We start from the raw sequence: 14,786 nt of genomic DNA on the forward strand, positions 1-14,786 counted from the left end.
TTAATATTTCTTCCATTAAAATGACAAATTAGTCAAGTTAGCATAATTTTATAACATTGCACGTAGCTATTTGGTAAAAGTAAAAATTTGTTAGGCATATCACTAGTTCCATTGAGGATCTTCCTGATGATCTACCAGATCATCTTCATTGCTTACGAAGATGATCTGGTAGATCATCTTCGTAAGCAATGTTATTGGATTTTTCTCTATGGTTCCGTTTTCGGTATCTTCTTCCCCGTAATTATATACAGCGCCTCCTTGGCAGTGGTCCAAGTTCTTCTGCCTTACTAAAGTTCTCCTGACCGACATTTATAATATGTATTAAAAGGTAAGATGCAGTGCTCTCTAATCTCTTCCCACTCATTGCATTACGGCCATTATAACAAATAATTCTCATTATGCTGTAAGTCTCTGGAAATGAGCTTTTCTTTCTTCATTTTTTAACATGTCATGTCAGGTCAGTAGTGAGAAGAGAAGCTTTTCTCTCTCTCTCTCTCTCTCTTTCTCTCTACAAGTTAGCCATTCCTAGGTGACTTTCTTTCGTGGACACTCGAGTGGCTACGAGACGAAAATTCGCCACCATTCGTCACCCATACTTCTGCAGTCCGATCTCAACTTCGAGGAGAATTGGATTGGACATTCGAGGGTAGTCCGTATTACAACTATATATTTATTGAAACGATCATAAATAATTCGAATGTTTAAATACAGTACTAGCAATGCGTTAGCAGAATTGAGTGAGGATTCCATGAGATATCTCATTAAATAAACTAATCATAAAGAAGAACTCATCATCCAATTCGCTGGTTTGAAAGTAAGAAGATACTCACTCGCATTCGGGCCTGCACATTTTCAGACAGAAATTCCAACTGTAGTCGTCATACTGACAGTACTTCGTTGCTGTACGTGTGGAAATCATTCAAATATTAGTGAAATGTGTATCATGATCTCATTCATGAATCATATCAGTATCATTAAAATTTAACAATTTAAGTCTACTTGAACATTGCTGCTTTCTTAATATCCTACAGAAATATTCTACCGAAATATTTCATAACACAATTATATAGAAATAATTGCATTACATTAAATTGGTAAATATTAATAATAAAAAATCGAGTGTAATTAATTTCAATAAATCAAATATAAATAAATAAATAAATGAATTTGTTATTTAAAATAATATCACCAATTGTAAAATTAAAGATATTTATCAATAAGCATGATAATAATATGTTTAGTAATTTACCATATATATTTTTATAATTATTATTTAATATTTATAATTATATAATTATTATATAAAGATTATAATTAGAGAGAATTAAGGAAACCATGATTACAAATTTTAATTAGTGCACACACACACACACACTAATGAACAACAACAATAATAACAATGTATGCTTATATCCGCATTGTGGTTCTGATAGACAACTTTTACTCTAATAATTCCAATGAAAAACGGATTTATTGAACTCAAACGTTTTGAATGGATGTTGTACAATGCATCATTGATATTTTTATACTACTCCGGACAATTCATCGCGGAGATAATTCATTTCGGGGAAGATTCATCGCTGGAAAATTAATCGGGGGGGAGGGGTAAATTCTTCGCTTGGAAAATTAATCTCGAGAAAATTCTTCTCAAGAAATTTGAAATCATGTTTCATGTCATTCCCATATATGATATAAATAAATAAATATATAAACATTTTTTTGTATGATTTATTATTTCGATTACATTATAGTCGTTAGTCGTGAAATTTTTTAATCTGTATAAAGTTATTAATATTCTTTCTTACTGTAGATGGAATATTAATTGCTAAAAAACTGGGATACCATGGTCAGGGAGAAAGAGTACCATTTTTAAGAATAGTTAGGGATAATAAGTCTATCCAATTAATAATATAGTTAACTATTTATGCGTGGGGTCCGAAACGTTCTCGTCGTCGACCATAGATAACATCAACATCGGCAAGATTTTTTTTCTAAGTTGGAACATATATCGTTAGCAACCGTGCAAAATTGCAAGTAATTCTATCAACTAGTCATTTTTATACAGCTATCTGAAGCAAACGTGTTGTCTGTGTCCGTTGAAATTGATAAAACTGAGTATCGTGCGGTTATAAAATTATTTGTAAAAGAATGTTTAATGGCAAAAGCAATTCATTCGAACTTCATAATGGTTTATGAGCACAATTCTCCTTCGTCTTCGATAATTACGAAATGGGCTGCCGAGTTTACATGTGGCCGTACCAGCCTTGAAGGTGATCCACCTGAAGGATATCCAAAAAGTGTCACAAAACCAGAAATCATTGATGAAGTGCGCAATATGTTAATGAATGACCGCCGAGTCAACCTGCATGAAATAGCTGAGGAAATTGGCATTTGAAAAGAGCGTGTAGGATATATTTTGCATGAAGAATTGCAAATGAGAAAAATTTGCGAAAGACAGGTGCCGCACTTGCTCACAGCTCATCAAAAACAGCAAAGCAAAAATGCTTTCTTACAGGATCAAAATTGCACTCGCATGAAAATCTGTGAACAGTGCTTGGAGCGTTTTAACAAGAATAAAATTGTTTTTTGATCCGATTTATTACTACTGATGACATTTCGATTCCCCGTTACATACCACAATCCAAACATCAACCAACACTATGGACAGAGACCAGTTGTTCCATGCCAGGGAAGACATGATCAGTTTTACGATTCTAAAGGCATTTTGTTAATAATTATCTTGAAAAAGGTAAAATAATAACCGGAGATTATCATGCCGATCTTTTAAACAGACTAGACGAAAAACGTCGTGAAAAAAGATCTGGTTTGCAGAAGATCTTTTCAGAAGAAAAAAAAAATCGTTTTTCATTAGAAAAATGCACCTGCCCACAAAGGAGTTTTGGCAATGGGATAATTTAGGGATTTGCGCTAAGAATTTTTGGAACAGGCACTCTGTTCCTCAGATTTGGCTCCATCTGAATTCTCTTCCTCGCTGGTCAGCGTTTTTCTTTGGAATCAAGAGGGGATTGCAGCTGTTGAAGGTTATTTTGGAAATCTTACTGAGAACCATCACAATGATGGAATAATGGAATAATTCTGTAAAATAATCTCATCTCATCTTCTTTTTCCTTCGTTTACCTTGCGGTGTCAGGAGTTTATTAATGATCGTACCTCAATGCAATCATAGGATAAGGTGGTCAGACCTACGCCCTGGTTATCCTATGTCTGTAGTGTGGAGTTCTCACATTTGAAAATATTTTTTAGACTTATATATAGAATCATGCGATGCTAAACAATAATATAAAAACTGGACTAGTTTCGGCTTGGAACAGCTTTCATCGGGTGACATTATAAAAGAGAGAAAAAAGAAAGAAAAAACACTAAATCACTGAAGCTTAAATAAACTATGAACATCATAGAGAGTCTTTATACATAATTGACATTAAATAAAGCTGTTTTTCGTTTGTTGTATTGTTGGGAAAGTACGTGCTAGTAGCATCTCGTGAACGCCACTACATGGCTACAGCGGAATGACTATCTGGGAGGTTGTAGCTCAAGTTATTATTTAGATGAACAGGATTGAAGATGATTTCCCTAGATTCCACGACTTTTCTCTCTAGTTCATCATTGCAACGGAAGATGTTATTAGATTTTTCCCAGTAGACTTTGTGACTTTGGCTTTCATCATTAGGATTAGCCGAGAAAAAGATATGACTTGATAATGCACTGGCTCGGTGTATCTTGTAAGTAATGTCCCTCATGTGTTCTTCCATACGCCATTCAACAGATTTGTCTGTCTTCCCAAAATAAGGAATATCACAATCACACAATATTTTATATACAGCACGGTATTTGAGATGATGATGACAAGGTTTTGGGTGGCTTATTAAGAAACGGATCTTTGGAAGTAGGGTGAACAAGGTTCTGATTGTATTTTCTCAGAACGTTTCTCGGCTAATCCTAATGATGAAAGCGAAAGTCACAAAGTCTGCTGGAAAAATCTATTAACATCTTCCGTTGCAATGATGAACTAGAGAAAAAAATCGTGGAATCTAGGGAAATCATTTTCAATCCTGTTCATCTAAATAATAACTTAAGCTACAACCTCCCAGATAGTCATTCAGCTGTAATCATGTACTGGCGTTCACGAGATGCTACTAGCACGTACTTTCCCAACAATACAACAAACGAAAGAACAGCTTTATTTAATGTCAATTATGTAGAGACTCTCTCTCTCTATGATGTTCATAGTTTATTTAAGCTTCAGTGTTTTAGTGTTTTTCTTTCTTTTTTCTTTCTTTTATAATGTCACGTGATGAAGGCTGCTACAAGCCGAGACTAGTCGTGTTTCTATATTAAAACATTTTTTTCTTAAATCTCGGTTCTAGTCACTCAATTCTTTAAACAAACAAACAAAAACTATTTTAGAAAGATATTTAATGACTAAAATCGAGATTAATTAAAAGCTTTAATGATAAAAATACTACTAGTTTCGGATTTTTACAGCCTTCATCAGGTATCTTTTATGGAGAAGAAACAATAATAAAAACTTAAGGTTCTAAAAACTGAGAAGCACAGGAAAATTGCAGTGCAGAATTGAAATAAAAAACGTTGTGTTTGCATTCTAGTTGTTCTATTTCACGTGACATTTTTTGTTGAGTGTGTGTGCTAGCAAACTCTCGAGAACGCCAGTACTGAATAACAACAGTATGGCTATCAGGGATGTTATAACTCAATTTGTTGTTTGAATGTTCAGAGTTAATGAGGATCTCCCTGGATTGCACAATTTTTCTCTCAAAGTCATCATGGCAGCGGAAAATATTTTCAGATCTATCCCAGCAAACTTATCGGCCTTGAAGATCATCATGGGGATTATTTGAGAAGAGAACATGACTGGATAAGGCACTGGCATGCCATACTGTATTGGAGATGTTTCTTTTATGTTCCTACATACGAAGTTCAACATATTTATTAGTTTAACCATAATAAATAACATTACAGTCACACCATAACTTATATACGCCTGGGTATTTCAGATTGTGATGTTTACGCTTTTTTGGATGACTTATGAAATATCGAATTTATATATATATATATATATATATATATATATTTATTTATATTTATGTATTATATCTATATCTATATCTATATCTATCTATCTATCATTCGATACTCGCTAGGTGGCCAAGGTGTTGCACGTGCGTTCATACCGCTCCTTCCTTCCCCCACCTTTTATACATTTACCCGAAAGGAAGGACTTATTCTTTTTTTATAGTTATATTCCCCAAGCTGAGAGCTATCTACTCATACTAGTCGTGTACGCCTAGGTGTAGTGATAAGTGATTTATGACAGTTTTCTTCTGCTGGTGTTCGAGTTCGTATATATCTTCAATTTCGACGCCATAATTCCTTCTCCGACACCTGCACCCCTCACCTGAGGCTCTAGCCGGCGAGGGATTACCCGCCATGGCAACTGCACATTCATGTACTACCAAGGATTTAGCAATTCAAAGACCCCGTACGAATTCGGACCCGGAAGGAAGAGCAACGTTCACCAGAGCTATGTACATGGAAAACAGGTCAGTCAATTCAAAATCTTACGCTAATGTTGTATCTAATGGAAATATCCTATCGTCTCCCAAAACACTGATCTCACACACGAATGCCACATCAGCCAGCTAAAACCGATTAACGCAAGAAATAACTACCACTGTTACGAACGTCATTTCCCGAGAAAATGGGATTGTTATTTTCGCCACCAAAGAAAACATCCCATTAGAAGATTATCTGACGGCGATCGCCAAAATTGTGCCCGCAAATTTTATTACTGATGCTTCCCGCGTAACTGGAACTGTGCAAGTATATTTTAGCCATATTTCATGGGCACAAACGGTACTGCAAAAAGGCGTCGATATCGGCGATTATCACTTCGAAACAGCCGCAATAGCTCTGACCCCGATAAAAGTAACAGTATCAAATTTTCCCCCTGAAATTCCTCATCAACTCATCAGATCAATGTTATCAAGATACGGTTATGTCAGAGGAAAAATACGCATATTGTCAGCTGCCACGACGAAGCCTGAATTTGCCCGTGTCAAAAGCTTTCGAAGACAGGCATTAATGCACTTTCCAAACAACGACGCACTACACGACCTCCCAAAATTAATCACCATGAACATAAATGAAATAACCTACACTTTCTATTTATTTTCCTCATCACAGTGCTTATTCTGTCATGAAGATGGTCACATTAGGAAACAATCTCCCTATATTACCAAGAGTTCATCAACAAACCAGAATAGCAAACCAGTTGAACAGAATAACATCGTACATGAAGAAAATCAAAGCATAGGAAAAAGTTCTCTCCTCATCACGAACTTCAGAGGAAAGAAAATCCCGAACTGAAAAAGACCGCTCACGTCGCTCTTGAACGCCTGCCAAGTAATGAGATCCAAGGCTCAGATAACGAAGTCTCACAAAACGAAATAACGGATCCTCCCAACAGAGATGACAAGGACGAACTAATTAAAAGAAATCCCCAGAACCAGCAACCAGAATCACCAACTCAGCCTCACACTAATTCAAAACTTCACCCTATACAAGAAACTACTCAAAATGGCCTTTCACCACCTGCAGCCAGCCAAGGAGAAACAGAGTTCCCAGATGATGAGGAAACTGTATTTTCACATGACGACCTAGAAGAAGAGGAAGCTCAGGACGTACTTCCCCACACTGAGGGTCCCCTAACCATGAAGCAGCTGTCATCCTTCATACAGAAAGTGCGAGGTTCTCCTCACAATCTAACTATAGCCCTTAAATACACCACAAGAATCCTGGAACTATTATCTCGACTTCAGGACCTACACTCGAAACTGAAATATAAAAAGATTAGAGCAGAGGTTAACAGGAGTAAACGAATCTACTACCTAATTAATGGGCTACAAAAACAGTACCAGGACCAATCTAGACTAAACTTACAATCAAACTTTCATAAATCATAATGTCTATAAACCTTTTCTCTCTCAATTCAAGAGGATGTGCCTCTGCTCTCAGCAAGAGAATAGACCTTGAACAGGTACAAAAATATCATATAGACCTAATATTTCTGCAAGAAACAAATATCAACTCCTCATCCAATTTATCCAGAAGATGGGCAGACTCTGCCCATCTTCTGGATAAATTATGACTTACAGCACTCTGCAACCCAATACATCATGGAGCAGGAGTTAGCTTAGGTGTACATCATAGATCTCCCTACAAACTAAAAGTGATTGCTGATATACCAGGATATGCCTTGTATGCTCACATAATAGCACCTAACCATAACACCCTGCATGTGTTCAACATCTATATACCACAGCAGGATGCTCTGGCATTACAAATCCTGGATTTCGTCCAAAACCATCTTTCTCGTAGAGACCAAGAACGTGTCATAACAGCGGGAGACTTTAATTGCACTCCTGACCAAGAAAAAGACAGATTCCAGTGTGCTGAACATCGTAGCCAATTAATAAACAAACTTCAAACACTGGCAAAAACGATAATGAACTCATTGACGTCTTTCGGCATCAACATTCTGATAAGAAATCCTACACATGGAGGTCAGCAATCACAGCGACAAATAGGCCACTCTACCAAGCACGACTTGACAGATACTACATTTCCAAACACACCTTGCCTCTAGATAGAAACATCTCACACATCCCTTCCTACATTTCAGATCATTGCTTCGTCAAGCTGCAACTTTCATTATCTTTTCAAGCATCCAAATCAGGAAGTGCCTATTGGATCTTCAACAATACTCTCCTGAAAGATCCAGCTCATATAATAAACACTCAGGCTTTAATAACCAACCTCACTCATTCGAAAGTGGATACAGAACTAAGGAAAACATTGTGGCCCCACTTAAAATCACGAATAAAATCCTTTACGCAGATCTACAGTCACCAGAAAAATCAACTGAAGAACATTAGAATCCGACAACTTGAAGAACAGCTCAAGTATCAGCTTTCCCAGAAGAAAGCCCTGAACATCATTCTGCCTTCCAAGCCATGCAAAGACAGGCAGAATTATCGGCAAAAGGTGCCCTACTTAGATCGCGGCATACACAAATAAATCTTTCAGACGCTCCCACAAAATATTTTTTCTCTTTGGAAAAAAAATGCCAGGCAGCAAATTCCATCTCTGCTATCAGACTTCAAGATGACAGCGTCACAGAAGATTCAAGTAAAATCATCTGTGAAATCCTACAATACTACAGGAATGCATGCAGCACTGCAGGAACATCCCATCATGCCATTCACGAAATACTGAAAGAAACAAAAAAAACTCTTCAAGAGATCGGAACCACTTAGAAAAGAAAATCACGCTAGATGAACTGAAAATCGCATGCATATCGTTGCCAAAGAACAAATCTCCTGGCCTTGATGGTCTCACGTCAGAGTTTTTCCAAGTCTTCTGGAATCAACTCGGACAACTTCTCCTCGAAACACTGCAAGAAACCTACATCAATGGCCTCCAACAATCCGTCACGACCTCAGTAGCACGATTGATACCAAAGAAGGGAGTCCACAGGGATATCCGAAACTGGCGTCCAATCTCCCTAACTAATACCGATTGCAAAATAATTTCCAAAGTTATAGCAAACCGAATAAAGCCAACACTGTCTGAAGTGATTGGCCAACATCAAACGTATTCTGTCCCAGGAAGATCAATACATGATAACCTCCATTTAATAAGAGATCTCATCCACATCGCAAACAGCCAACATGAAGAAGTAGCTCTCGTTAGCCTTGATCAGGAGAACACTTTCGACAGGGTAGAGCACAAGTACCTTTATGAAGTTCTAAAGGTATTTGGCTATGGTCCTCTCATCATTGAAACAGTGCAATTGCTTTACAGAGATGCACACTTCTGTTTAAAAATCAACAACAGGCTCAATCGCACTTTGTCATACTCTCGAGGGATCAAGCAAGGATGCCCCCTCTCCGGTCAATTATACACACTGACCATAGAACCCTTCTTAAGAAGAGTACATGACACCATCATCTCCAAAGGGACGAGAATAATAGAGCCACATCAAAAAATTACCTTATCAGCATATTCCGATTGCGTCACTGTAATAGTACGAAATGAAGAAGAAATGACAGCAACCGAGGAAGCACACAGACTATATGCACAAGCCTCAGGGGTCAAATTAAATTCTGCAAAAACCACGGGCTTGTGGTCAGGCAGATGGAAGTCTAGAAATGATTCTCCGATCGAATGTACCTGGTCAAGCGAAGGACAAAGTTACTTAGGTGTGAACCTTGACAACACCAAAATATATAACACACTGAACTGGACACAGCTGCACAATCGTTTTTAAACAGGTGGAAGGTAAATGGAACAGCGTTCGTTCCATGTCTTCACTTAGAGGAAGAGTACTAATAGGTGACCAGATGGCTACGAGTGTCTTATGGCATACCCTCAAAGTACTCACACCTCCCGAAGAAATTCTCTAACGAATTTCGCAACAAATTCGTATCCGTCAACAAAGAATACAACTTGAAGAGATACTTTACTTTGAGACATACGGATCACCCAAAAATTGAAGGACAACTACGAAAAGATGAAATACAGAAGTTGAAGAAGAACTTGGATACCTAGCAACAAATGTTCAACAAGCAAAGAACGCAGCACCACAGCATTGTCAAAGACAGCTTTGTGGTAAGCAAAAAAATCGCTAAGTCATTTGGTAAAGGAGAATTTATCAAAGAATATCAGCTGGATGTTGCAAGTATAATATGTCCTGAAAAGAAAAAAGACTTCGGAAATACTCGTTTGTCAAGACGTACTGTTGTCCGACGGATAGAAATTATGGTTGATGATATCAAAAAAAGTTTAAAAGAGAAGATTCCTAGATTAGAAGCATTTTCAATTGCTTTGGATGACAGCACCGATGCCTCCAATACAGCACAACCAGCAATAATTATTCGAGTAGTTGATGCGGATTGCAACATCACAGAAGAATTATTGGCGCTTCACCCGTTAAAAGGAACAACTACCGATGAAAATATATTTGAAACAGTCAACCCAGTCTTCGAGAGGTTTGGGCTTAAATAGAGTTCACTATCTGGAGTATGCCCTGATGGAGCCCCTGCAATGGTTGGTGCACAGAAGGGATTTATTGGAATAGTTCATGAAAGAGCAATAGAACTACAGATCCATCAGTAATTTTTAACAAATTTTCACTGCATTATCCACCAACAAAATCTTCGTGCAAAATCGATTAAATTCACAAATGTTATGGAAGTTGTAGCAGCCAGTATTAAATTAAGTCACGTGCAATTAATCACCACCAATTTAAGGTGTATTTGGCAGACCTATTTTCGGATTATGAAGATATGTCTTATTATTGTGAAGTGAGGTGGTTGAGTAAAGGTAAAATGTTAAAACTATTTTATGGTCTGAGACAAGACATTGCAGATATTATGGACATAAAAAGAAACACAATTAACCAAGTAAAACATGATGAGTGGGTGTGTGATTTAGCATTCCTTGTAGATGTCACTGGATACCTAAACGAACTGAATCTTATATTGCAAAAACAAGGACAATTGGTTCATTAACTGCATGGACATGTCAACTCTTTTTGTAATAAACTAAGACTGTTGGAAAGTCAGATAAGAGCTAAAAATTGTTATCATTTTTCTACTCGAGCAACTCATAATTTCCCTTATAATTGCTATGGAGATGAACTGAAGGCACTAATAGAGCAATTTGATGCAAGGTTTGACGACTTCAAAAACAAAGACTCCAGATTCGCTATATTTGCTCGTCCGATGGATGCTGATGTAAATAATGCGCCAGAAAACTTACAGATGGAACGTATTGAGCTTCAGGGGGATTTAGTGCAAAAATCGCAATTTAACAGCATTGCTTTGACGGGTTTTTATAAATTTTATTTGGTGGAAGAAAAATATACAAATTTACGTGGCTTTTCAAGAAAAAGCATTTGTCTTTTCGGCGTGTGAACAGATTTTTACTTGTATGAAATACAATAAACCAAAAATTCGCACAAGAATAACGGACGAAAACCTCGAAAATTCTATGCGATTATCCTAAACACGTTCATTGCCAAGCTGAAAATTGGAATTTCGTGTGGTGGCCAATTTTTGTTTATTATTTTATTTAGTTAACGACGCCCACGCGATAACGCGCGATCGGCCGTTCGGTGAGAACTCGCATCGCGCGATATCGCGTGATTGACAATGAACGTGTTACGTAATATTATCGTCAATATTGATAGTCTCGTTGTCGAAGTACAAGGCAAATCTTCACATTAAATGGTTATGTCGTTCATTATATTATAAAATGTATGTAGAGCTTTATACCAAAGCATTATATTATAAATAAATGAAATATGAAGTAGCAACTTGTTTTAATTCATTTAATATTAATTTATTTCATTTAATAATTTGTCCTGGCTCTTGACCGGGAGACCGAACGATAATTTGGCCGCCGAACTAGGAAAGGTTGCCTATGCCTTCATGAGACATTAAAGGTATTATTAAAAATTTTGTGGTGGTTAAAGTAAGACGGATAAATGTGTAAAATAAATCTACATTTATCCTAATTTTTATATAGTTAACAGCATATCTCCAAATTATCTTTGTTATGTAAAAATATTTTTTTACATTAAAATGAAAGTAATTTTTGTTTATATATATATATATATATATATATATATATATATATATATATATATATATATATATATATATATATATATATATATATATATATATTCCGTTGTATTTATATATGAAATAAACAATTTTGAAAATTTTTATTATTAAAAATTCCTTATTAATTATTTTTTACATTACAATGATTGATTACAATGTTCTACTATTGTTAAATATTATTTATTTTTATGTATGCGTATAAACTGTTTTGTACTTTTAACAAAGTAAAATTTTTGGCAAAAAGTTTTTGCGGAAACTTATTTTGTGGGTGCGCTGAAAACGTTTTGCACAAGGGCGCCTCCTTCCCACGCGCCGCACTGCTTCTGCAGCTGTAAACCTCACGCCATCTGGATTTAGAATAGTTATTCTTTCATATTCATTCTTTGTTTTACTAGTAGCATATCAATAGAATTCTTGTGGTTGTCTTTAGCAAGCAGAGTCAATTTCGTTTCATAATTAAGTGTGTGCTTTCCTTTCAAGCTTGTGACTATTCTAGACTTGCTTATAACGTTCATAACGGACGTCATCCTAATGAAAACGGTATTCCTTCCACATCGTCCTTTTCTTACGAATCTCTTGATTAATAAGATTACACATCTATTTCACTCCAACTCTATTTATTCTTCGAATCCTCGGGACACATTCTGATATCGCATCATTTAAGTATTTTTTAAATGCTTCGCATGCACTGTCGGTATTCTTCCTATGCAGCAACCGATCCCATTCCACTGAACTCAGTATACTCCTGAGTTGGTCATAATTTCCTGCTTTGTAGTTCATCATGTAACCTTTTCTGAATGGAACATTGATAAACTTAGTCACTTCCCAAGTGAGTACCGCATGACCACTGTCACCAACTGGGGGTAGAATTTGTACGTCTTTAACCGAAACGCCCTCTGACACTAATCAAATCTAATCTTGACCTCGAGTTCCTTCTGTCACATGCTGCTTGAGGAAGTTGTCCTGAAACAACTCAGTAAATGAATTTTCATTCTTCTCATGAGATTCTACTGCTATCCAATCAATATTTGGATAAGTAAAGTCTCCCATTATGATTACTCTTTTCGCGCTCATTTTTTCTATTTGGTAATGCATTTCTTCATCTTAGCAACTGATCTTTGAGGTTGATAACAACGTAGCACTATGTAATTGATCTTGTTAGATTCCCCCTCTCACCAGATGGCTTCAAACTCACTGCCACACGAAATACTGTTAGTAGTATTACTACATTCATAGATCTCAACTCTAACTGGATTTAAGTCATCCGATATCATTAGCAGCACGCCCTCTCCTCTCCTATCCCTATACTTCCTAAAAATAGTGTACCCGTTACACTCTATGCCAGTTATTATATCTGATTCTGGTAACCAGGTCTCACTAATGCCTACAATCTTAGGTCGCAACATATTGACTACGGCAACAAACTCTACCCCTTTGTTTCTGATACTCCTAGCATTCGTGTACAGACATAATATTCTACCTGCATGTTCTTTGGTATACTCTTGTTTCCAGTTTGCCTGACACAAATCGACATCTTGCACATCTCTCTTCTTTTCTAATGCTTCACACATGCAAACATCTTTTCACACATATGATGCGGTCCGAACCGGAAGAACACAAACCCAAAATCGTTCTCGCCACTTCAACATTTCCATGACAAAGCCCATTCCCGTCATTAAAAAAGTTATATACGATTGTCGTGCTTACACTCACATTCACAACATTCCTCACTTTATAATTTAGTTTCCCTGTCTCTCTGTGTTAGGTCTCATACCAGTTATTAATTCCAGATAACAAACGCATTTAGATATAGACCATCCTTCTTACACTAATCCAATCTTCCCTTAAACTCAAACCGCACACCCAAAAACTCACATCCATTCCTTCAACATAGCTTACGCATCTAATCGTTTGCCATCATAGCCGTTCTTTTTAATTCATTTTTATCATATTGAGGTAAAGTACTAAATATTTTCACTTTCTCACTCTTCACTCTCGCCTCTTCCAGCAATCCTTTCATGTTCTCTCTCATATTGAACTTATCACCAGTTAAATCGTTCGTACCCACTACAACTACGATTTCCTTTACTTTTCTGTTCTGTTTTTTATGAAAGATTATTTAAAAAATGAAATTATAAATTCGGTTTTTCATTGTTAGGACCAAAACTTTTTAGACCACCTCATATATTCCTATTATTTCAATTAGTATTCTATTAGTAGTTAGAGTAGTTATTGGAGAAAACAAAATATTTAAGAATAGTTAGGGAGAAAGGGCAACATATTTACTGTAAGAATATCGATTCTTCCAACCGTTCACTGTTTTTCTGTTCGGATCGTTTAGACATCCATCCATGTGTGAAATATGTTTTTTCTGAACTAATTCAGAAGTTGACATGTTTCAGTTATTGAATACACTTCCATTTTAAAAATTGCTGCAATTTCCTTGCATAGTAAAAACATCTTGCACGCTGCTATCGTTTGCAGAGCTGGATTAAGATCATAGCTGCAATTTTGAGCAAAGATATTAAAGAAATTTTTAATAAAATTACGTAAATGCTATAATAATGATGAAAATCAGCGTAAGTAAATCTTCTGCTTGAATACTAGTCGAATATTTCCTCCAATACTAGTATTTTATGACGCTAAGAAATTTAAAATTTTATATTTAGTCTTTCTTACAGAAACAAATATATAGATGGATGCTAACAAAGTGAAATACGTAATAATTACTTCTTTTGTGGACCGCTCAAAAGTTAACTGTAATCAGAAATATCATGCCATTAAATACCGACTCAACCGGCCAACAACAACCTGTGCTCTGCAGAAGATATAGTATTAATACGCTCGTCTTTACCCAAGGCGTAAAAACAGTTTGACTGACTACGCCAAGCTGCAAAATATTTGGATTCACAGTTAAATGAATAAAACTAAAATACCCAGAAATATAGTACAAGGTTCTATCGTTACAGAACACAACCAACCTTTAGAAAAAGTAGGACATCCAATACTTAGGTTACGATATAAATAATAGAGTAAATGACATATTATTAAGAA

At 36.2% G+C, this 14,786-nt stretch overlaps 1 protein-coding gene across 1 annotated transcript in view; it reads right to left on the bottom strand.

The window, feature by feature from the left end:
* Nucleotides 1–826: 826 nt before the first annotated feature.
* Nucleotides 827–14,786, bottom strand: part of LOC150106113 (uncharacterized) — a 190,203-nt gene continuing 176,243 nt past the window's right edge. The window contains exon 7 of the mRNA XM_090394632.1: nucleotides 827–900. Within this exon, the coding sequence (XP_090250758.1) occupies nucleotides 827–900 (74 nt within the window). The remainder of the gene's footprint in view (nucleotides 901–14,786) is intronic.

This window comes from Typopeltis vanoorti, chromosome 6 (genome assembly GCF_054136105.1).
Source record: "Typopeltis vanoorti isolate ZY-2024b chromosome 6, IOZ_Tvanoo_1.0, whole genome shotgun sequence".
Lineage (NCBI taxonomy): Eukaryota > Metazoa > Arthropoda > Arachnida > Uropygi > Thelyphonidae > Typopeltis > Typopeltis vanoorti.